This window comes from Salarias fasciatus, chromosome 5 (genome assembly GCF_902148845.1).
Source record: "Salarias fasciatus chromosome 5, fSalaFa1.1, whole genome shotgun sequence".
In the NCBI taxonomy this organism is placed as follows: Eukaryota; Metazoa; Chordata; class Actinopteri; order Blenniiformes; family Blenniidae; genus Salarias; species Salarias fasciatus.
Window position 1 is genome coordinate 22,917,639 of NC_043749.1, and position 24,129 is coordinate 22,941,767.

General features: G+C 42.0%; 1 protein-coding gene and 1 long non-coding RNA gene across 2 annotated transcripts; one reads left to right on the forward strand and one right to left on the reverse strand.

Moving 5' to 3' along the window:
• Nucleotides 1-689: 689 nt before the first annotated feature.
• On the reverse strand, nt 690-11,900 carry LOC115388021 (choline/ethanolaminephosphotransferase 1-like). Its single transcript, XM_030090949.1, is given in 11 exon segments — nt 690-963; nt 1,601-1,726; nt 2,374-2,532; nt 2,810-2,941; nt 3,240-3,324; nt 6,583-6,630; nt 6,632-6,722; nt 6,811-6,958; nt 7,501-7,675; nt 8,763-9,065; nt 11,733-11,900. Coding segments are annotated over 10 exon segments (1,278 nt in total). The 5' UTR covers nt 8,954-9,065; nt 11,733-11,900; the 3' UTR covers nt 690-840.
• Nucleotides 3,625-23,234, forward strand: LOC115388071 (uncharacterized). The gene is made up of 3 exons (XR_003931447.1): nt 3,625-3,652; nt 5,404-5,408; nt 23,032-23,234. It is a non-coding gene; the product is annotated as an uncharacterized LOC115388071 (long non-coding RNA).
• The last annotated feature ends 895 nt before the right edge of the window (nt 23,235-24,129 follow it).

A 24,129-nucleotide genomic window follows, 5' to 3' on the forward strand; every position in this document is an offset into this window, starting at 1 on the left:
CAAGGAAATGGTTGTAATGGAGCATGAACAGAAATATTATGTTCAATTGAATATATTTGGAGAAAAAAAAAAAAAGATAACACTGACTCATCAAAACCCCACTTGACCTAAAACAGCCAACAGAAAGCCTTTAGCAAATGTAACTGAGAAAACCCTGGCAGTGGATCTTCTGCACAGAACCGTTAAGACACTTTGAAATGTTACACGAAGCAGAAATCAAGTTGACACCGAGTTTCCTCCAGCGCCGCGTTCCGCTGCTGCACCAGCAGGAGATGAAGTTGCTTTAAAATTGCACACATTAAGGGTTGTTTGTTTTTTTTTTCCTTATAAACGTGTCAAAGCAGGATTTTTTTTTTAACTTAAAAGAGAAGCACAAACACTGTAACAGTTCAGTATTTACAATAGCAAAAAGGTCAAGTTATGCAAATATTACAAAAGAAATTATAATCATGAAAAGCAAAGAGTTTGATTTATCTTCTATACATTTTGTTTTTCTTCCGTTGCACATAAACAATTAAAACACACTCATGTTTCTCTCTGCGTACACACCGAGTAGCACCTGTACTCTCCTGAAAGATTCGTCTGTGCGACGTTTTTCTGATGACCGGGGCAGAAAATGGAAACTGGTACAAATTCAATTCTGCACAGGTGGAAAAGGAAACAATGACGGTAATATTCCAGTATCTTTATATATTATTTGTCCTCACATTCAGTTGGCAGAAGCACATACTTTACACCACCGCTCCCCCACACCCCTGCTTCTCTACGTGGAATTCAGAGGGAAGAAAAGATGAGTGCGACTAACGGGAAGAGGCAGAGTCAGTAGCGGCCGGCGTGTCCTCAGTGAGGAGCGGCGCTGAGCACTGAGCAAGGCTTGATTTTGAAAACGAAAATGTGAAGGTGGCAGGCAATCTGGTTGCAAACACTGACACAGTAACGCACCAAGTCAAAGAAGGAAATGATCTGCGGGGAAAAAGAGGGGAAGAAACAAAATGCAACAAAAGAAACGTCACATCACTTCGTTTGACAAGGAAACAGAAACTTGACAGTCTGTCAAAGATAAAAACCGACAAGTAAAATTAAATGTTAATAATCATAGTTTAGACTGAAAATCACTGTTCTGCTTCACATTTAGATCAGTTCAACTAACAGTTAATTTTGTTCTTCAGTTTGACTTCACTCTACCAATAAAACTGCTATATTTGTTCATTTTCTATATAATTTCAGGTGGTAATATCAGAATAAAAAAACAGTTTTACACATGAAGATTGACATGTCTATGTCATTTTATAGATTTGAAGGAAAAAGGCTTCGTTCCTTCACAACACTAGAAAATTAGCGATCACTGCAATTACAGCTGAAAGCAGCTGCTGGGAACGACTGCTGTTCGGTATTTTCAGGTTGAGGACAAACTATTAACATTAACAGCAGAGAGTCTCACACAGTGTCTCAAACAGTCCTCCAAAACATTGGATTTACACTTTTTACACTCACACAGTACAGTGAGAACTCGGCTAACTGCTGTCGAGGGAGCCCTGATCGTTTCCTGTCTTGACATGTGAAAACATGATGTGGACATTTGTCTCAAAGCTGTACTCACCAGTGCAATCCAGAGTACCAGGTACTCGTCAATAAAACTATTGAAATACTGATCCAGGAAGAGGAGTCCTGGCCCCAGGAAGGCTAAATCGTGGAGATGCATCTCACTTTTTGTCATATGTGCTACCTGAGGACAGACAAACCAACACACACTTTATCAGACGATCTCTGCAGAACAAGAAAATCACCTGAAAGAGTGAAATGACTGAGAAGTTGTGTGAAGTTCAAGTGAGGACTGAATAGTGAAGCTGAGGTTCATTACCAGGCGTAGCTGGAAACACCAGTGTCACCTCTCTCTGACGCAGGACGTACTTTGTTTTTGTTGTTCTATTTTGCATTTATTATATTCATGAATATTTCAGACCTCAACAGTGTTTTCCGTATGATATTTTATCAGGCTGTGGTTGAACTCCATTAAAAAGCTCAAGAAAGCCAGTCAGGATGAAGGTGAGCAAATTTCTTACAGAAATGGAAATATATGAAGCACCAAAACAATTATTTTATCTCAATTAACGATCACAAAAAAAATCTGAACATATAAAAATATTTTCTCTTTTTTAACCCTCACTATTACACCTGAACAAGCTGGGGCTGTGAAAACTGTTTTCAGTTTCTGTTTACAGTCCAAGTTCAGGAGAACTTGTGACACTAACATTCTGTAATTTGGTCATGAAGATTCAGGACGAAGCAGCAGCAGAAACAATAAAAACAAAAAGCACATCATCATTCCAGGAAAAACTAAAAATATAAAAAAAAAAAAAACGTCCAACTTACAACTAATTTATTGGTGATTTTGGCCGAGACGAAGCCGAACGCCAGGATATAAAGACATGGATGTTTCTCGAAGAGCTGGACTGCAGACTTTTTGTATATCATCATGGCCAAAATGATGACTGAACCAATATGAAGGACTGGGGAGAGGACGCTGGTTCCCTTTGAAAGAAGGACCGAGACACAGTTAATGACAACACTGCTTTCGATCAGATCAGACGCTTAAGTTCACTCTGATGAAAGGCAAGGCAAACAAATTTATTTAGTACATTTCTTCTTTCCTTCAAAGCTTCTCCTCTGCTATGCCATCCATCCAACAAGCTTTGTCAAATACGGTACATCCGTCATCTCTGTTCCATCCATCCATCTTTCCTCCATTTCTCTAAACGTCTTGACCTCTTTCTCACCACATGTCCCTGAAACCAGCTTTCAGACTTACTGCTATTGTGGATCCGTTTTTGCCCACGCCGCCTGTGAAAATAACTCTAAAGTAATTGGTGCAGGAAAAGATGGCTCCTAAAAAAGTGCAGATGGCGGGAACCATTTTCATCTGGATGTTTAGGATCGGAATCTGAAAATCAAGAGATAAACATAATGAATTTAAAGAAGAAAACACAAAGGAGTCAGATCAGATTAATCCTACTAATTCTGGGCAAAACGTTCACTTTCATATGCAGCATCATGAGTAATGTTAGTCGGGGCTGACACTGTTACAAGTCTCTAAAAACTATTACAGTTAATTGATTAAACCAAACAGGAGAAACGCCCTCACAATTACATTAAAACCACCACAATAAACAGCATTGCATAATCATGGCATCATTCTTGCTTGATGTTTATCTGCAGGAATTAAAACCGAGCTGAATTACCAGTGACTGCCAAAAAGCCGATCCTCCCACGGCGGCCAGCAAATACATGATTATAATGAAGATTTGCACCTCAGTCACATCAATGCTGAGTGGGAGGAGAAAGCAGAGAGTTGACAGTGAGGATTAGTGACGAACCAGCACACAGTCATCCTGCAGCCTCCCTCCACAGCACAGCGCCGACACCACACACTGCTGCGCATGGAGCAGCTTCGGCGTCACGCAGGCGCACGTTTGGAGGTCAATGAGTCAAAAGAAGAGCTGCTCGACTTTGCAGTTCACAGGCTCCGTCAATAAAACCCGCCAGTGTCAGTCACGTGAGGTCAAAAACATGAAAACTGAATCGCTGCATCTCAGAGTGAACCTGAACTTCTGTGAGTGAAAGTTTTGTGGTGTGTGTGTGTGTGTGTGTGTGTGTACGTGTGGACAACCTAGGCATAAATCAGTCAGCTGTTTGCAGATGAAGGCGCTCGCCACAGCAAAACCAAACTCAAAAAAAACCCACTTTAACCCATTAACGGCTCCAGTGAGGCGTCTGTGCTTCCCCTGTTCACAGCCAATTGAGAATGGGAACTATTATTAATGGCAGCAGCATTTTTTAAGGCCAGTTCCTAATTGAACACATCGTGACGTGGTGGGGAAAACACACAAGTGTTGCAGTTCTTCTCAAAGAAACACATGAAAATGGAGCCTCAGGTCTGAATGTGGGAAAATCACATGTAGTTTGGAGAACGCCGAGTTGCCTTTATATGACGGAGCCGTGCTTTAATCTGCAGTTTGCACCAAATCCAGCGAATACTCCATGCAAGTCAGCAGCGTCTGTGGAGGCAGGCGGCAGCGAGCCATGCAGGCAGCAGCCAGGAGGTTTACCATCACGTTCCACAGCCAGGGACCCACAGAGGCTGTGAGAGTCTGTAATCCTGCTAGACAGAGCTGCACCTCTGTTATGTCAAATCTACACACAGAACACATCCACATTTACTGCCACTCTCCCGCAAAAGAAAACAACCGACATCAAATTAAACGTCTCACACTCTGATGGTCGCTTCCACGTCTGAATGGCTTTAAAACACTTTGTTCATGAAAAAATTCAAAGATGGGAGTATTTTCCTCATGCCTCTTTTACTTTTTCAGTATGGTCTCTTAAAGACGTGTTTGGCCATGAGGTGGTGTGGCGGATACCATCGCAGGACCTTTCTTGTGTGGAGTTTGCATGTTCTCCTGCGCATGTGTGGGTTTTCCCGGTGATGGACGAGTGAATTGTTCACAGTTTGGATTATGTGGTACAGTGAAGAAGGACATTCAGAGAATCTCTGAACACGCTCACTCTTTTGAATCTTATTAGTTTGTAATCACTTTGTATTTATGACCACGCTCTGAAACCTTTGTATCAACACAGGCAGCATAGTCATGTTTTCTTGTTCACGTCCTGGTTGTTCCTCTGTAGCCCTCAACAGGACCTATAATGGTTTCCTGCTCACTGCCGGTTCTCCTACGTCCAGTATTTACAGTATTTAAGAATGTGGGTTAATAACATCTTTAGAACATGAATAATTTTATCATCTAAACTTACGGAACAGCTCGGATATAAAAGTTACTGGAACAAAGCAGTGTTGTTTTCGTTAACGATGACGACAACAAAAATATTTTCCCGTGGCTAAAACGAGACGTGACGAGCTATAAATATCTCTTTAAAGACGGAAATGTGACGAGACGTAGCTGTTGTTTTCGTTAACGAGATGAGACGAAAATGTCAGTATTTTGACTTTCAAAATAAATTAAAACAAATGCGATTCTCCCAGCTTGTTCACGCAGACCGGCTGCTTTACTCTGAAAATATCAGCAATTCACGAGCTGCTTCCTGTCGTTGTTTGACCACGCCTGCACCTTATGCACCGGCGCACTGGAGGGCGTGGCAGCACCTTCCGAACAGAGGCTCAGCGGGAGGAAAACACGTAGTGATTTATGGATGTACTTCAATCATAATCCAGCAGAAAATAAAACAGAACGCCTCGTAGGGAGACGGAGGATCTAATCCAACTGTTTGACTGTTTGTTCTTACTGTGAAACTGCAATAGGAGCCCACCGTTGATTAGTGGAGATTTTTTCCCCCCCCAAGTACCTAATAAATCTTTACTTTTTCTTTTCTTTTTTAAGAATAATTCAGGTGTTGTCTTATTTTGAAGACATGTATTTTCACTTTTGCTTAAAATTTGTATAGAGAAAATTCATGTAAGGAATACTTACAAAGTTTATCAAACTCAAGTTAGGTTTGCCTCAGTTTTGAAGACTTCAAAGTGTTTCATAACATCAAGAGTACCCAAGGAATTAATTTTGTTTATTTCAGTTGTTTTAATGGTAGTATTTTCCTAATAACCATCTTAATATCAGTTTTATCGCTCCTCCAAAAGTAATAACAGGCAGTTACTCTTACCAGTTCAAATCAGTGACACAGAAACATAACAGACCAGTTTTAATAAAAGATCTCAGCCTTTATATCAGTATGGACATTAGAAAAATAGCCTGAAAGCATCAGCAAAACTCCTATTAGTCCTCTCATTCTGTCTGGCAGAGCTCATATAAGCACTGCATTGAAGTTGTAAAGTACCAAACTAGTCCGGTTTATTATTTAATATTCAAAAGGCATCGATGTGTTATGTTGGTTTTGTGCCATTTAAGTATATTTTATGATGTTTGTTTGGTTTAAAATTCCCTTTTTTTCTCATGTAATGTGTTTAAGCCTTTTTTAATGACTAAAACTGGACTAAAACCCATTTGGTTTTCGTCGACTAAGACTATGAAGTGTAGAAATGACTAAAATGTGACTAAAACTAATGAGCATTTCGTCCAAAAGACTAAGACTAAAACTAAATCAAAATAGGCTGCCAAAAAAACACTGGAACAAAGTTTACAATGTTTCAGTTTTGTCCTATTTCCTCCACATCTAATGCAACATGCTTCAGTACGTTCCCTCATAAAAGTGGTACTTATGTGAGACGAGAGCTTAACTGCAGACGTCTGATCTATCATTTCTGGGTGAGATCGTACATATAGGTCAAAAGCAAAGGGAGTTCTGGAAAGTGTCCCAGACATACTACATCAATGGGAACAACTTCATTCAGCCAAGTGGCTCTCTGGGAGAATGACTGAAAACGGCTTCATTAGGAGGAAGTGTTTCGCTCTCAGAGTGAAGGAAATAATCTCAAGTGCGTGATAAGTATTCAAGAGCACATGTTCAGACCTGCTGTTTGTGTCCCTTAATGACTGCAAGTAACAGACAAGACAAAGAAATGAAGATAGACTCCCTTGGCGAAAAAAAAAAACCAAGCAGTTTTCAAAGACTCACATGCCAAATCTCAGCGTTCCCGACACGTATGTCTGCCAGTGGGCGCAAAAACATAAACATCCCGGCGAAGCAGCAGAAGAACATCCAGTCTGGGTTGGTGCCCAGCTGCACTGCTATGCTGGTTCCCAACACCACAAACACTGCAGAGACAGACGGACACGGGCGGCGTTAACGGAGGGGCTTCGGGTTCACCGGCGCACGGCGGAGTGGAGTCGGAGCCAAACTGACCGGTGGAGAGAGAGTCACACCCGTGGTCGAACAGCTCGCCCAGCGGGGAGCTGCTGTTGGTGCGTCTGGCCTGCTTCCCGTCAATGGCGTCCAGCGACTGGTAGATGAAGAGGCCCACGGCACACAGCAGGTACGCCCAGAGAGGAGCCTGAAGCACATCCACATGAAAAGCTTTTTTAACAAAGCACAAAAAGGTAATTGACTAGTTAATGTGCAGCTGACAGCCTGATCATTACTGAGCTTTTACAATCGGAGAACTCGGGTTTATCGAGTTCCTGGAAAGTGTTATCATAAGCTCAAACATGTTCCACATGTTTTAGCGTCACAAGGCAGAAGGTGGGTGAAAGAGAAAACTTGACTGTGAGGCATGTGGATATTCCAGTGAAGCTGGGATGTTTACCGCCGCGGCTGAAACTCTGGTCGCCTCAGTTCACCACCATTAACCCAGCTCGACCTCAAAAACCTCAGAGACACCTCACACACTCAGCACGTACAACAGACAGTTCAGGAGGAGGAACTCCAGAGCAGAGTGATAAAATATGTTTTTTTTGTTTTGTTTTATTAAATAACATTCTGCTGATCACTTATTATTCCTCTCATCAATTAAATGTAAACCTTCTGAGCTGCAGAGAAGATTTTCAGCACTTAAATCTGTCTTTTTTTTTTTTTCTGTTCCACATCAAAGCGGACCTGTTCGGTGGCGGTCGGGCAGTAGTACACGAGCACGAGGGTGGTGAAGACGTTGGTGGCCAGGCCAATGATGGTGATGAGGTTGGGGGCGATCCAGGCGGGGACCCGTCCCACCAGCCACTCCCAGTACCGCTGCATCAGAGGCTCCAGGAGGGAGCGTCCGGCGCTGCTGTACCTGTGAGGACAGACACACGCCGCTGAGGAACTGTTCTGGAAAACATATCAGCCTCACACACTCAATTCTTCACTGAAAACAGACAAACATCCCAGCAGGTTCACACCATCAAAATAACACGACTCAATAATTCACAGCTTAAAAATATAGATTTTGTCCTTAAGTTCAACAACATCAGCTGTCGTCAGTCCAACAAAACATCATCAGTGCTGTAAGAACAGTGTTGTTTTTGTAACCATAACTGAAAAAATGTAAAAAAAAAACCACACAAAAAGAACTGTACACAGTTATCCAACACGGCCACTGATTGAATCTATTGATGAGGTTTGAGCTGAGAAAAAACATCAAAGCTGAAATGTCTGATTTTGTGAACACTGAGCATTTAGAAATGAAGCTTTCTATTAATTTAAAATCAGATCAGAGTTCTCCTTCTTTACATATCAAGATCAAATGCATATAAAAAAGAAAAAAAAAACTGAAATCCATATGAAAGGGGATTCAAAACATGTAAAACGTCAGATTGGATAAATTAAATGCATGTCTGGTGGGATTTGTTGATCACTGAGATGAATTTGTGGAGGTGTGAGCCCCGCCTTCTGAACCGTGGTTAAAACAGCAGGTCGGAGCTCCTCTGAGGTCTGAGTGACGCCTGAACGCAGCACAGACCAAACACAGAGCAGCCTTTTAAAGTCATGTATCCTGCAGCTGACTGTAAATGTGCACGACGAACAAATTCTTGATGCTGTTTAAGTTTCTATATCTATTTTCAACCTCTGAGTGTTTTTTTAACTGCAGAAAAACAACTCCCTATTTGATTTTTAATTTGATTGAAAATAAAAACACAACTGAAAACAGCTTCGTTCAGACTGATAGAAACTTCACTCGCATCTGCTCTGATTGCAACTTTGAGGACTTCAAAAGGAGAAAAAAAAATCTCAACGTCAGAAAGCCACGTTGCGTAATCTACCAAACACACACACTGAACCCGTCTATGTCAGACAGCTTAACCCCTGGGCACGGTCGTACTCTCCTATTCCAAAACCACACACTCCGAGTTTCCAGACATCACAGTAGCAGTAGCTGTCACCTGTGCTCCTCCAGTCTCTTGAGCTGGTGTCGGGACAGGGGGGGCGAGGGCAGCTCGATCAGCCTGCGCAGCACTCCGGGGGCCAGCCAGCAGGCCGCCTCCATGCCCATGCCCTGCCCAGGGTCCTTGTCCCGGACAAGGCCTCGGCGAGAACGCAGGGCCCCCCCTTGCTGCTGCCCCGTTGCGCTCATGGAGCCCCGCTGCCTGCTGGACGATTCCCCGATGGGTCCGGCTCTGCCTCTGCCACTGTCCTGCCTGCGGGGCTAAAGATCCACAGTGGGGCTGGACGTGGCTGGATGGTTCCTGAGAAGAACCAAGGCACCAACCATCATTAGACCTGCTGCAGAAACACACATTCACCAACCTGCTAATAATGATTACAGTTCAATTTGGCTTTTCTAAAGGTTCCTGGTTTTAAAGGAATCGGTTCCTGAGCAGCTTCCAAACCAAACGACGGACTTAATTCTTTATTTAATGTTGCAATACTACATGCATGCATGCTACGGCACATGTAGGCATTTGCATGCATAAGCACGGCTAATTTATTTTCTCATTTATTTTGAATTTCAAAAGGGTTGTTTCCAGATTCAATCATTTTGAGAAAACTTTTAGGAACAACTTACAATAAAAGAATTCACTTCTGAGAAAACCAACATTTGTCTCCATTTCCATTTTTTTTTATCTTGAAAATGTTATCATTTCATATAAAACTGTTAATGACAGTTTTCCAATTTCAAATCCTATAAGTGAAGAAAAAACAACTGCTTTTATTGTATTAAGCAAACTCAAAGTATCAAAACATTTGCATTAAATTGCAGAAAACTATTTAAAATACACACTGTAATAATCACAGATATCTTCAGTTTTAGAATTAGCTCCTGGTGGAGCTTATCTAAAGTTTCAGTAGATTTCCGAAACATTTAGCCTTTCCAAAGTACACTGAGGGACGTATGATTCCACCAATCACGAGTGTCAGTTATCAACACAGCACATGTAAGCTGGTGAACTTAAAAACCATGAAAGAAAAATATCTGGACAGAAGTTTTGAGTGAAAATGTGGCTTTAAGTTTGAAAAATGAGTGTCTACACAAAACTGTGAAGCACTTCTTGTCCATGTTCAACTACTTCTGTTGGCAATAAAAAAAAAACAATATTTTGTCAATGCTGGTTGAATTGTCACTTCCAAATCCTACCACAAACATGCACTGTAAACATTAGAAAAGCTACCTTAGGATGATGAATGTTATGTGTATTATTCAAGGAGCAGTGCTGTGCTGCAAAACAGGTTTAAACACGCAAAATAAACCCAGGGGCCACAAGTCAAGGCTCTCCATGGGTCAGAGGGCCTCCAAGTGACATAAAAACACACCAGATAACCACAGAAAATCACAACACTACCACGAGGACAAAAATGTAGGTTAAAACGGTGACAGGAGGACACAGGATTACATCAAGAGACAACAAATCACCACTAAGAAGCACATCATAACTTTATATGAACAACACCAAAGAACTGCGAGGAAACAGATTTACCAGCAAAATGTTCTGTAACAAGATGTCTGAAAACTCTTAGTCAAAAGTTAGGATATAGTCCATCATGACAGAGATGCTCCTGGAATTGAAAAAGTGACTGGTGCGGAAAAAGAAAAGAAATAATCTCAGGGTGCCTTAGTGAATATAAGATACCATGAGGAAACTATGAAAATAGTAGAAAAACAGACACATAGCGACGAATGCATGTCATGGATTGCAATGAGAAACAAAACAGCAGTTGCAGCTCTATGAATTACACAAAATGTTGATCAAATGACACAAAACATTCTTTTGTTGCAAATTGACAAAAACACGACAAAGATATATAGATTACAAAGTGACTACAGAGTGAAATAGAGTCAACAGATGTAAAAGGATCTGCTCCTCTCTCATACTTCACACTCATGGGATTGAATCAATTTGTCATGTAGAAGGCTTGTGTTGGACACACTTGGGTATGTGTAAAATTACATATTTATAATAAACATCTCATCATAAGATGCATCAATATATCCAAGAATAAGTCATGCACTGTGAATACATGTAGAAAATCGTTTGACTACGTTTCCTATACGATTGGAGAGATATTTAACCTCAAAGTGAAGCACAACACGGTTTAAATGAGGTGTTTTCCAGTAGACGTGTGGACTGCCCGCGATACCTGAGTTCGTCTGAATGGAGTTTACCTCCGAAATGATCCAAACAGAAAGATCTGGAGTCTGTGACATGTAACGACCGGTGTTTCAGATTAGCTGGTTTCCTGGCTAACCGGTGACCAGCTTGACGTAGCTTCTGTTGCTACTGCTAGTAAACCAGACAGAAATACGCAGCTGTGGAGGAGAACTCCGTTTAGCCGCATTTACAATAAAGTTTCGAAGAGTCGCGCCTTCTGCGCGTCTCTTTTTGATATCAACTGTTACGAGCAGCAGCAACGACGGGCGGTCACCAGTTCACAGGGAAGCCAGTCAGCCCGAAACACCAGTCAGAAACACTGCTGACAGACATCAGCGCCCGCTGAGTTTATCAGCTCAATGATACCTCTGGAACAATCACAAACAGCGGGATGAACCCACTCATAAATGCGTCTGTGATTTGATAAACTATAAACTGTGACTGTCAGAAGCAGGCAACCAACCTGACTCCGGCGGACTGCTAATGCTAACTGGCTACTAGCGGAATTCCCATCAGTTTCACTGTTAGCTTGTGTAGCAACAGCGCGCCGAGCAGCCACGGAAGACATGTGTCAGCAAGGCAATGCCAACAAATGCATCTCCCACAGTTACAGAGATCTTAGAAAAACACCGGGATTAGAAGCTTCTTCGGTTGTGACACCTCACCCCCCCCGTAGTGACGGCAGCTAGCCGCCGCTAGCCTGACATGCTAGCCCGGGGACGGGTAAAAAGCTGCGGAGATGATGGGACGTGAACGCTGACTGACCTGGCCGGTGAGAGGACGAGCGCCGCGGACGGTCCGAGGGGCGGTGGCTGCACTTCCAGCTGACAGGCGGCGCGTCTCTGCGAGCCGTCAGATTTGACCTGAGATATCCGCACCTGTAGGTGGACCACCACGACCGGTGTCACTGAGGTTCACGCAGAAGGCTAGGTATCGTTAGCCATCACGGAAATCTCGCGTGGCTTCATCCACAGTGGGGGGAAATTCCCCTGAGTGTGTTCTGTCAGGCAGACAGCTCAGCCACCCGACGAGTTTTTTCAATGCCTTGGATTCATGGTGCAAAACCGCCTAAAAAAAATTGGAATTTCAGATTTAGTCAAGTTTTTTTTTTTCAAACTTTAATATGACATGTAAACCATGTCAAACAATTTATTTTTATTTTTTGCCATTCACCTTTGTGACATGTCACTCTAGTAAGGTAAATAAATCTGTATCATCAGCGAATAGAAAATATTTCCGTATATTGGATTAACGAGAACATTTTTTTAACACAATGTCAATAATTCATATCCAGGGACAGACCTGTGAGGAACTTGACAATGGCCAGCGAATGATTCTGATTTCTTGAGGCTGTGGCTCTGTCGGTTGCAGGTTTGATTTCCTATCTCCCCCTGTCCGCACATCAATGTGCCCTTGAGCAAGTCACTGAACCCCAAACTGCTCCCAATGGTTGGATTGAGTGCCTTGCGTGACAGCCACCTCCAGTGCTGTGTGAATGTGAGTAACACTGATCAAGCAGTGGAAAAGTGTTGTCTAAAGTGAAATCAATCCTGATAGTATTTAGAAGGAAAAAACCTTTTCAGTTGTGCAGTATAGCTGTGAGATTTTAACAAAAGATGCAAACCCAAAAATTGACATTTCTAATTAAATTTACATTAATCAATCATAATTTTTAATCAGTGCAAACATTTCACCAAGTGTTTAAGTGTATAATGTAGTTGTTTGATGCTTAGCACCCTGGTCTCATGGTGGAAATGTTTTCAGTCCAGGACAGTTTGCATATTTCTTCTCACCATCCAAAAAACATACATTTGACACAAGTGGTGACTGTAGGTGTGACACTGTGTCCTGTTTACCTTGTGATGGGCTGGAGCCGACCTGTCCAAGGTGGAGCTATAATCCTTTACACATGAGCTGGGATCTGCTCCAGCTCCCTGCAACCCTGAAGTTAATGAAACTGCACAGAGAGAAGATGGAATTGGTGCGGATTGCACCTAATGCTCACTAAGAGTGAAGTCACATACTGAACATCAAAACCTCTTTTGAAAGTTAACAAAAAAAATCTATTTTATTGAAGATGTTTTCCGTTTGTTTCCCGTTAGTAATTTTCTGCCCAGTGCAAATACACAAGATGTGGAGTGTGCAGCTCAGCCTCTCACCAACTGGTGATATATTGTGATGTCTGAGTTCATGACTAATAACCAACGTCTCTCTCTCTCTCTCTCTCGCTGTTCTCTCTTTCTCTCTCTCTCTCTCTCTCTCTCTCTCTCTCTCTCTCTCTCTCTCTCTCTCTCTCTCTCTCTCTCTCTCTCTCTCTCTCTCTCTCGCTGTATCTCCAGTACAATTTGTTGTGTTGTTCAGCCAGTGGATTTGTTCCTGAACTGTGATGACAGAGTGTTTTTAGCACACTTATCCTCGTCTGCTCTTCTCTCCACATGTCTGATGGAACCAGGTCTGATATAAGTCCTAATATTAAAACAACGTAAAAACATACACAAAAAAGAAAACAATCAAACTATTTGCAGGAGGTCATTTATGTAGTGATCAAGAGATTCTGTGCTTCTTTAAAAATTTATGTGATTTTACCATCTTCCTTATCTATGATTCAAAGTCAAAATATACATCAAAATGCACAATTACAAAAGCCATATACTATAACTATAACACAGCAAGGTCACCTTTGGCCACACCCTTCAGGACAGGCAGGTGTGTGTGTCCCTGGTCTCATCCTTGGAGGAGATGAGCTGATATCAGCTTGTCTGAGCAGCATAAGCCTTTTATTCTTTCAAGAATTTCAGATTTGGCCTTCTTTAATATGTACAAACATCTTTATAGCATTATATCTTTACATATAAACATATGACACATAAAGTACAAAAAACAAAAGATGTCCTTCTTAAGTCTTTCATAATCGCGAGACATTTTTTTTTTGATAATTCTTGACCTGTCACAAAAGATTTACTTGCTGTTGTGTTTTCAGTGTTTCATTGTACAAACAATAGACACAAACTTTTTTCTTTTCTGATGTGCCAATATCTAATTTTTGTGCATCAGTGTAAAGTTAGGGCTCTCCATTGCGCAACCGAGTCAGGTAGGGATTAAAGAAGTTTCTGAGGAGGTTTCGGACCCGGGCAGGCTGGGGGCCCCCGGACGCAGGGATCAAAGCTGGACTCAGAGCCAAGTCCAGGACCTTCATGGGCTGAAGGCTGCAGAGCGGGTCTGCGCGGTGTGCAGCCCCTCGATGGCGCTGGACAGCCAGATGAGCCTCTTCAGACTCTGGATGTTACGTCCTCGGTCGTGCATCAGCTGGTGTTCAGTCACAGCTCGGCGACTGCGGGAACGAGGAGAAGAAGAAGAAGAACACAGCAGGCAGGCTGCCTGGTCAGCGAACAGTTCCATCACCGGTCAACAGCATACACTGAAATTCCCACCTCACCTGAAACCCACGCACGCACAGGGAGAACATGCAAACTCCCCAGGAATATTCACTATATGAGGCAACAATTACCATATGCCAGCGATAGTCTCACCTCTGGTTCTGTTGACACTGACACGACACTGTAAAGATGACAAGTAGCATGACAGCGAGCCACCGCACAGGCCTGTGGGACATCTGCATCTTCTGCATCAGCAGGAAAAACACAACAAACCCTGCTCAGATTCAAGTCCTTACTTTCACTACATGTCAGCTCCAATATTTGTTTAATCGACATTGAAACCAAACATGAAAATGATTCAAGATTTTGAATTAATTAACAGGTGAAAATAAGGATTCAGAAAAAAAATTAAAATAAAGAATTGAAGAATATTCGAAAAAAAGACGTAGGCTGTAACATTCATATGTAGCAGATTTTTTTTTTTCTTGAGAACAATCAGACTGAGCTTCCACCTCTTTGCGGTTCAGGTTTATCGGGTTTCCCAAGATAATTGGAAACTTTCAATTTTGCAGAAGGATCTAATAAAGAGTCAAATCCAGACTACATCTCAACGTAACCACTTCTTCTACTTATCTGGCGAGGACTCTCAGATTTGACGACTGCAGTCGCTTCGATTCAGTGTAGAGAAACTCTTCCCTTTCAGATTCAAACAGTATTGTGAGTCTAACGCGGGATGCAGGTGATGCTCGCTCTCTAGGGACACACGCTCTCATAGAACTCTGGCAGGAGTTGAAATATTGTTTGAAATCCAATTTCTGACTGATTTTTAAACTTACTTAATGTACCGGGGCTGAAAATTGGAAGACATCAGAATATTTAACAGTGACTGTTGTACATGGATCAAGTTAACTGAATAGTTTCAATTTGATGGAACATTGGACTAAGAAAATAAAAGATCTTATATTTCTTATTATTCCAATTAACAAACATTTTTAGACATTTATCTTCCCAAACACTGATTTTCAGAGATAACTAGATAGCACATTAACTTTGGGAGTAATCATTGGTGATTTTGTTGCATCAAAAACCTAAACTGTCACATTTACTGAAGCACACACACACAGACACACACACACACACACACACACACAAACTGATTCGTCTACAAAGATAACTTTTAAAAAGGTACTTACATTGTCCCTGATGGCGACTGCAGCTCTTCAAGCGATCAGACACTGAAATGACTTCAGATGCAGCCTGCAGACCTTTAATAAAGCCCTCTGACACACACACACTCACGCACACACACACACGAAACAAACGTCAGCACCTTTGTCCCTGCCTCTTTATTCGTCATTTGTGTTAATGTGGACCTAAAAACACCTGTTGAACTTCAGCGAGGGAGTGATACACACTTACACACACACTTTACAGAATGTTTTGAAAAGGACAACAAAATTAAGTTGGGGGATTATTAGTTTTCTATTTCCTGGACCAATCCTGGCTGCTCTCCCCTCCAGTTGTTGGAGGAATGTGGTTGAAGGTGAAGACAACAGTAATCACTGAGTGTGAATCAACCTGAACGTCAACAATCTGTTTGTGAGTTCAGGTTTAGACTTCTCCATACTGTTGGGATGTTTGTCCCCTGGAGCTCGACTCATCATTGCAACGACCACCTCAACGCCAATTAATAGCAACACTCCGCAGCATCCGGTTGCCGTGGCGCCGCCACAGTCACAATGAGGCATGCAGTCATCTTGACGACCCCTGTCCAGGAAGGGTTTCCCACACCGAGAAATTTCGACTGCTGTCTGAGCCTCGTGGGCGGAGAGAAGTGAGTGAGGAGAGCTGATTCAGTCCATTAAGGGGTAAATGACAGCGGCGTGTAGAAATTCAAGGAAAACAGGGTCAGAGAGGAGAAAGTTGAAATTTCCTCCAAAACCTGCTCAAACTCTTTATCTGGTCCATTTAGGAACAGCAGGTACTTCTATCTTTTTCTTCTCATCTTCTCATCTGATTTTAACTCACACACTCCATGTTTCACACCTTTAGTTTAGAGTATTGTTCAAATGTTGCACTCATTCAAGGCCAGAAAACATCCAGTTGGCACGACCAATTTTCAAGTCTTGAACTGAATACATTCAGTGTATTTATCAGCCAGTGCTGCTGAAATAGTAAAAGCTTTTTTTATATGTAAAAAAAAAGCACAGTATGTTTTTCACATCTGATTTATTTTATTTTATGTCTTTATTGCCAACCAGACATTTTACCAACAATATTACAATTATGCTGTTTAACAATTTCACACAGCCTTGAGTGCCGCAGTACAAACAACATGTTTCGTTTCCAGTCTAGACGGTGTCTGGTGTCAAATGAAACAATGTGAAGTATTTAAAGTGCAAACATGAACAGTGGGGAATGCTTAATGCTCATACACTGAAGTCTTGTCTTTGGGGGTTAATGTATTTTATCCACCAGGAATTTATACTGTTGTAATCTTAGGGAATATGTGAACTTCTCCATCTTATATATTTAATAAAATAAACCCAACAGATCCACATGAGCAAGCATAAGCGACTGTGGAAAGGAAAAACTTTCTTTGAACAGGAAGAAACCTTTGCAGAACCAGGCTCAGAGGTGGCGGCTTTCTGCTATTCCGGTTGGGGTGAGGGGATAGAAAGAGAGAAGAGAACAGACAGATTGCTTTCTCTGAATCAACTCAAGTTTTAGATCCTAGAAATAGTTTTGGAAGTGTTTTCAGAATTATATGCTGGCAGAAAAAAAATCATTATCCCTTCCTCCAGGTTTGTCAAATCAGTATCTTTACTTTTCCCCAGTAATGTTGTCTTTTTATTATTTAGAATTTTTTTTCTTTTTATCTGAATCTGCCACTTGAATGGGAACAATATTCACCATTCCCACTTCTACGTCCTTCCACACTGCAAAATATTTGGGATTACAGAAATAAACTAGAATTTGGCACTCAGAGAGCGCAGACCTCCGCCACAGCTCAAATCAGTCACCAACAACAATAAGAACACCATATATACTAAAAAACATTTTATTTCTCCCCAACACAAACAATGTATGGGAGAAAGCTGTTTGTCGCATGTTCATATCTCGATGTGTTTCCTCACAGTGACTGACACTCCGGAATCCCCCTATTCTTGTCTGTTCTGGATCCTGGTATCCAGAATTCTTCCGTGATCTGGATCAGCAGCTGATATCTCTTAGAGTCATTGAAGAACTTACACTGTAATTTTTTGCGAAGCCCCCTTGTCATTTATTGTTGAGTTATGCCCAACTATGTCAAAGACTGCCCTAACTCTCAATGATAAAGAATCCTTTAAAAAATTCTTGGATCCAGACAGTGATCCGGATCATCACCAAAATTTAACGGATTCTAAGTTAGCCCAAGACCCACCTTTCCACAAAGTTTCATTGCAATCCGTCCATTACTTTTTCCGTAATGTTGCTAACAAACCAACCAACAAACCAACAAACCGACGTGATTACATAACCTCCTTGGCGGAGGTAATAAGAGGTCTCAGCTGAGCTGCATAATAGTGTTCTAACAATCAGGGAAACCCCATTCCTCCATGCTGTATGGTAACTGTAAGGTTTTGTATTTAATTCTCTGCTTTTTGTCATCCCAAATATATCTAGATATGTTTTTCACAGCAGATTATCAAAGAGAAAAAATGTTTCTTTTCCAGGTTTAATCCATCGAAAATCAACAAGCTGGAGATCCACCACAGTTCAAAAGAATCAAAAACATACAAATGATTGAAACAAAAAAGATCAGTCGCGTTAAGTTTGAGGTAATTACTTTTTTTAATCCATAATGAATAAGCACTAATCATAATCAAACACTGCAATAATGTGGAAGAAAGTTGATGGACGGTGAGGCTCGGATCATTTTTGAAAGTGCTTGATCAAAGCAGATCCATGGATGATAAACTTTAAAGACAACTCGAGGCAGGAAAAGGGCACAAAGCAGCAGGAGTGTTTAACTGATTTGGCTTAATAAGTTTGACTTTGGACGGAGGCTGAAATTGGAGCATCGACACCGAGACGAGTCCAGGAAATGAACTACGAGTGTGTCACGGTCAAAACCCTCCTGAAACAGAGGCAGGCCAAGTCTTTCCAGCAGTTCATCCAAAAATCAGTGTCCCACTGTGGAAGAGGAGAGGAGAGGCTGCACAGCTGCTTCGGCTTCAGGGTGAAGCTTCATACTCGGCCGTGATTTGAGGTTTCCTGCTCCCGATGCTCTTCTGGATGCAGTCACTTCCTGTTTCTGTGCAGCTGCGCCTCGGCCACGTCTCACAGCTTGATCTGTTTGAGACTTCATGGTGAAACATTTGCAGATAAAATAGGAAATACAGGTCACATGTGTGATGTTGAATAGAAAAGTGTTGTGTTTCCCACTGAGCTGGACGCATGAATCAAGGCTTTGCAGTGAGGCTGACGGCACAGCTGTGGGTCGACTGCAGACGTAATGATGAACTCTGACACAGATACAGACGTCCAACCACAGTGTTTCACACTGAAGTGAAGGAGAAGAAGGCCTTGGCTTAACTTTGGGTTATGATGAATTCTGCTGGACTCATGTATTTTATGTTCTGCACAGTGGATCATCCACCTTTATCTCTTTCTATCGACTGCCTCGTCCTTCATTACATCCATGGATCTTCTCGGAGGTCTTTTCCTCTCCTCCTGCCTGGCTGCTCCATCTTCTACATCCTCTGTTGAATTCATCCCTCTCTCCTCAGCACATGTACAGACCTGTCCTGCTCACCTCCTGCTGAACCTCTCAACATGTCGATCTCTGGCTCAGCCTCCCTGCCTCCTAACAAAACCTCAGAGCAGATCTCACAGCTGTCTGGTAAAACTTCCCTCTCACGGCTGTCCCAGGTGATGTTAGAGAACTTACTGCAGCTCGACTACAAAGAGACCATCAATCATCCACACTTAGATTTTAAAACATTTTCGAGACACCAACTAATTGATGAAGTTTTAAGATTCCTGGAGATGAACAAAAAGCTGCGCATCTCATCTCAGACCTCCTACCCGAGCTGTCTTACTTTCCACTGGTGATTTATTGAGGTCGTTTGCAGCTCTCAGCTGCTTAAATGAAGCGTGAGTTTTTTTTATTTCCTCTGGCTGTAACACAGTCTGCATCCACACGGTGGCAGTGTTAACCCGAGCAGCTGAGCTCTGCAGAGGAAGAGGGAGGATTCTCAGCTTTCCGCACAGCTGCAGGACACCGAGCGCAACAGCTCAGGAAGGCTCGATACTGCCCTCTAGAGGCTGCACTGTTCATGAAAAAATGCCAGTTCGCTTTTGCAACTGGAATATTTAGACAGCATTCAGCAAAAAAAAAATAAAACAAAAAAAAAAATAACTGATTACTTTTTTTTGTGATTGATTAATCTGATTGGCAAAATGTTTTAATTGTTCCTCTTCGAGTAAACAGGAGTTAAGTGAAATAGTAACACAGCTTCCCTTCTCTATAGACCACAGCTAATGACAATGTTAAAGCTAACAACCAGCCAAGTAAAAAGCGAGACAGCAGCTCTACACTGCTCCATGTGAAGCAATGAAATTGTAATAGTGACAGTAATCGGATACTTCTTGTTACTTAAAAGTGTTTGATCCTTAATGGAAGCTTGATAACATTTACAAGTGAAATGTCTTGAATGTGACCTCTAAAATGGATTGTAATTGCAGTAAATTACCCAAATCTGTGAAAGAGGAGAGGATTTGACAGCAGGAGCAAACGAAGGGGAAGAGGTGAGATCGGCTTCAAGCTGGAACCAGCAGCAGCAGCAGCAGCAGCGCCGTCGGGCGGCAGGCAGGCCTAATCCTTCATGACAGAGCGAGGGCCTTCAACCTGCGAGAGGAGCTCCAGGTGGAGCCGGCTCCAGCTCAGCTGACTTGGCACAGGAATATAATTAAGATGATTCCATAAGTTTGCTTGCAGTTGGCCCGGGACCGGGCGGAGGGAGCTCAGCTCTCGGAGAGCTTTTCAAAAGCTCGGCGAACTCGAAAACTCGCAACATCTCACAACAGAATGTCTTTCTCTCATCATGTGAAGACATTGAGAATAATCACACCCTGACACGGATTTATTTCAAATTCCAATGGCTTTATTTTATGTATATAGATTTGTATATATTTATATATATTTATATATTATATATATATTTATGTAACAACTTTTACTCAGTTGCTTGATTATCATCTTTTTGTTCAGCTTAAGTTCAAACGACATGACACTAAGACCAAAGGCATTCCACATGATCATATCTTACAAAAGAGTAAAGAAAACAGTGTGAGCGTCTGCGTGTGTGTGCGTGAGCACACGGGGTGCAAACACACACACACACACACACACGCATCCACACACAGATACATACATCAGTGTACAGGTGTCGTAGTTCTGTCTGTACAAACAACTGAAACACGCAAAGTAGGTAGAGACGGAGACGAGTGCACGGAGTGAGAGTGTGAGGAAGAGGAAGGAGGTGAAATGGACCACCGGAGCCGAACTGGAGGATTCTGTTGCATAGATTGAAGCAAACAGGAGGACGATGAGAGCGAACGAGGGAACAGGTGACGCACACACTGAGGAAACGCACCTTCACCGAGCCAGTACACACACACACACACACACACACACACATACACACACACACACACACACACACTCGAACAAACATTCAGGGAAGCACAGGAAGTTTTATTTTGGCTCAAAAACAAATCACAGCGGAAGCTCTGAATCTGCAGAACAGGACCAAAGACACCGAGGCCTCGTCGTCTGTTTGACTGAGTTTGTCTCTGCTCGACTGATGGGAATGTCAGGAGTTTGAGTATTTTGGTCACGGATTCAAAAATATTGAGCTGCGTGGAAAAAAAAAAGGTGGATAAAACTGATTTCGAGGAGGAATCGGAATGCTCTGCGAAAGCTGCACCAGCGGAGAAACAACATGGAGCGAAATCCAGTTTCATGGCAGTGTTTTTCTCATCAGGGAACATTGGAGTGCGGCAGGAGACGACGAGAATACGAGGCGTCATTATCAGAAGAATATCATTAGACTAGAAAAATCAGTTGTGAGTTTGACAAACTCACTCCAATTAATTTCAAACAGTGTTGCAGCTCATTGGGTTTTAAAGTAAAATCAAACACTGGGGACTTTTTTTCCCAGGAATGAGTAAAAGAAACGTTTTGGACACGTCACATCTGTGAACCACAGACTGACCGGCGCTGCCGTCACGTCAGCTGGAATGTAAATGTAAATACAGATTTGAAGTCAGATTGAATCAACTTAAACAGTAAAGTTTTCCTGACGTGACACTCCAGCTTCATTATAACAAAACAAAACCTCCCGTCCTTTCAGGCTAAAACTTTTAGCCCTTTATCAGACAAGCACAGGACTGATTACGACCTCCATCACAGCAACATTTAGATCTCTATGCTGGAGAGTGGGGGGGGGGACAAAAAGTAAACCACGATTGATTTTTGACTGCATTGTGAGCAGTTTTCACCCTCAACTTCAGTGTCTTCTTTGTTGGTTTTTTTTTTATTGCGTCAGCAGCCCTGTTGTCAGATTTCAGGCCTTATTCACTTCAACTCAAACATCCATTTCCGTTCTGATGCAAAGCTTTACATGTTGCCACTGTGACGGTCATAAAAACACCAAACAGTCTTTAAGAAAAGCAAAGTCATCAGATAACGCTGTCATTTTTATACGTTTACCAAGAGAAACAATCCAATATCTTGCAAAGCCGACTCACCCTCACACACAAAACATCAGGGGGAATATAATTTAATACTTTTGAGGGGGTTCGGATTTAAAAATCGGGTCAACACAAACTTTTTCTGTAACTGTTAGTTGACCGACGCGTCACAGCGTAACCACACACACCGACGTGGAAATCAGCTCGACTGACACAAACACGTAAATAAACATCCAGGACAGAAACTTTGAAGGGAACAATCAAATAAACTGGTATCAAAGTTTCTTTAAATTGAATTCTTGTTCGCCTAAAATGTGACTTTCTGCTCTTTAACTTTGTCGAATATGCAGACAACATAAATGTTGTTGGGTTTTGCACAAATGGACTGAAGTAACTGGAATTTTCTACTGCATTTCTGACATTTTCAAGACTCAACTTCAATCAAAGAAACAGTCCTTAGTTGCAGCCCCGCAAGATAAATCTGTCAAAACTCTGGTTTTGAGTCGAGTGTGTTTAGATTTATCGGTTGGGCTCGAAAGCAAACACAAAGCATTCCACAAGGTGAACGACAAACTTTAAACGTCTTCCTGGTTTTCCTCCTCGTCCGGGTCGGAGAGGAGGAGAGGCAGGAGGAGAGCGGACGGATGGACGGAGGTGACCAGTGGGACGATGACGCCTTTGTGAGAGCTTGTAAATCCGAGCAGTTTGGGTGTGACAGGAGGATGAGAACGAGGAGGAGGAATGTGAGATCTTAATTTCATGAAGAGAGAGAGAGAGAGAGAAAAAAAGAGAAAATTCAAACAGATAAAGAAGAATCTTCATCTTTCGTCAATCCATCCATCAGAAGTCACACAGTTTTAATTTCCTCAGTGTGTTTCACCTCACAGTGCAAATACATGTGTCTGTGTGTGCGAGTGTGTGTGTGTGTGTGAGAGAGAGAGAGAGAGTGTGTGTGTGTGTGTAATGCTGCATGTATTTGGGGCGTGTATTTGAGATTCATTTGGAAAACAAGTCAACATTTGGGATGTTTCATTCCATACTAAACATGCAGAACACAGAACATTGAACACAGATACTGAACAGTTAGTTTTATCCAAATGCAGGTTCTCATATTTTTTTGTCTTATTTTCAGTTTTTTTTTTCCTTTATATCTCTTTTCGTACAGAGTGGCTTTAGGCTACACAGAACACGACGGAACCAATCGCACCAGGTTGGACATATTGCTTTAAACCACCAAATTTTGTATATATGTCATGCATGCCACATAGATGATATTATGTTTTTACAAAAATAACACCAACGCCTATTACTGTGTATCATAGTACTTACAGAAAAAAAAAGTCAGTCTTTTTTGCAATGAAGTTCAACTGAGAAACCATTTGTTCATCATATCTATGTATTTATATCAGACTCGACATAAATAAATAGATATACTATAAATCTAGAGTTGTATGTTGTAAGTGGTTATGACTTCCAGCTGTGATATTCCAGTTTGTTTGAACCTTGTTTATTCGTGACTTTTGAAGTGAACGTGAAGGTTCTTGGGAAAGGAAAAAAAAAAAAAAAAAATCCTTTAAAATCCACCGACAGGAAGTGGTGTTGAGAAAGGCAGTGCTCTGAAAAGGAAGCGGCCCGAAACAAAGCTAATTCCTTCTTCGTTTCAGAAGTCCTGATGGAAAACTGCAGCAAACTGTGATCTTACAAGAGTCCCAAAAAAATGAACCTTCAGTGAAAAAGAAAAGAAAGAAATCCAGGTGAAGATTTTCTACTTTCAGTCCGATTCGGAGTCTCATCTTTACTGGTTTTTTTTTGTGTGTGTTCATTTGTTTTCTAGAATCTGTGACATGGCTGAAAACCAGAAGCACAAACAGAGCGTCTCTGATTGGCTGTGCTGTGCAACCCGGCATGATGGGACGTGAGGGCAACCAGTCCAACCAGTCCAACAGACGGCCGCCGCGGCCGAGGGGGAGGGACGGGACAATCCTATCCAGAAGGGGGGTGACAGGGGCAGGGAGTCATATGACAAAAGTTGTGCAGAAGAAAAC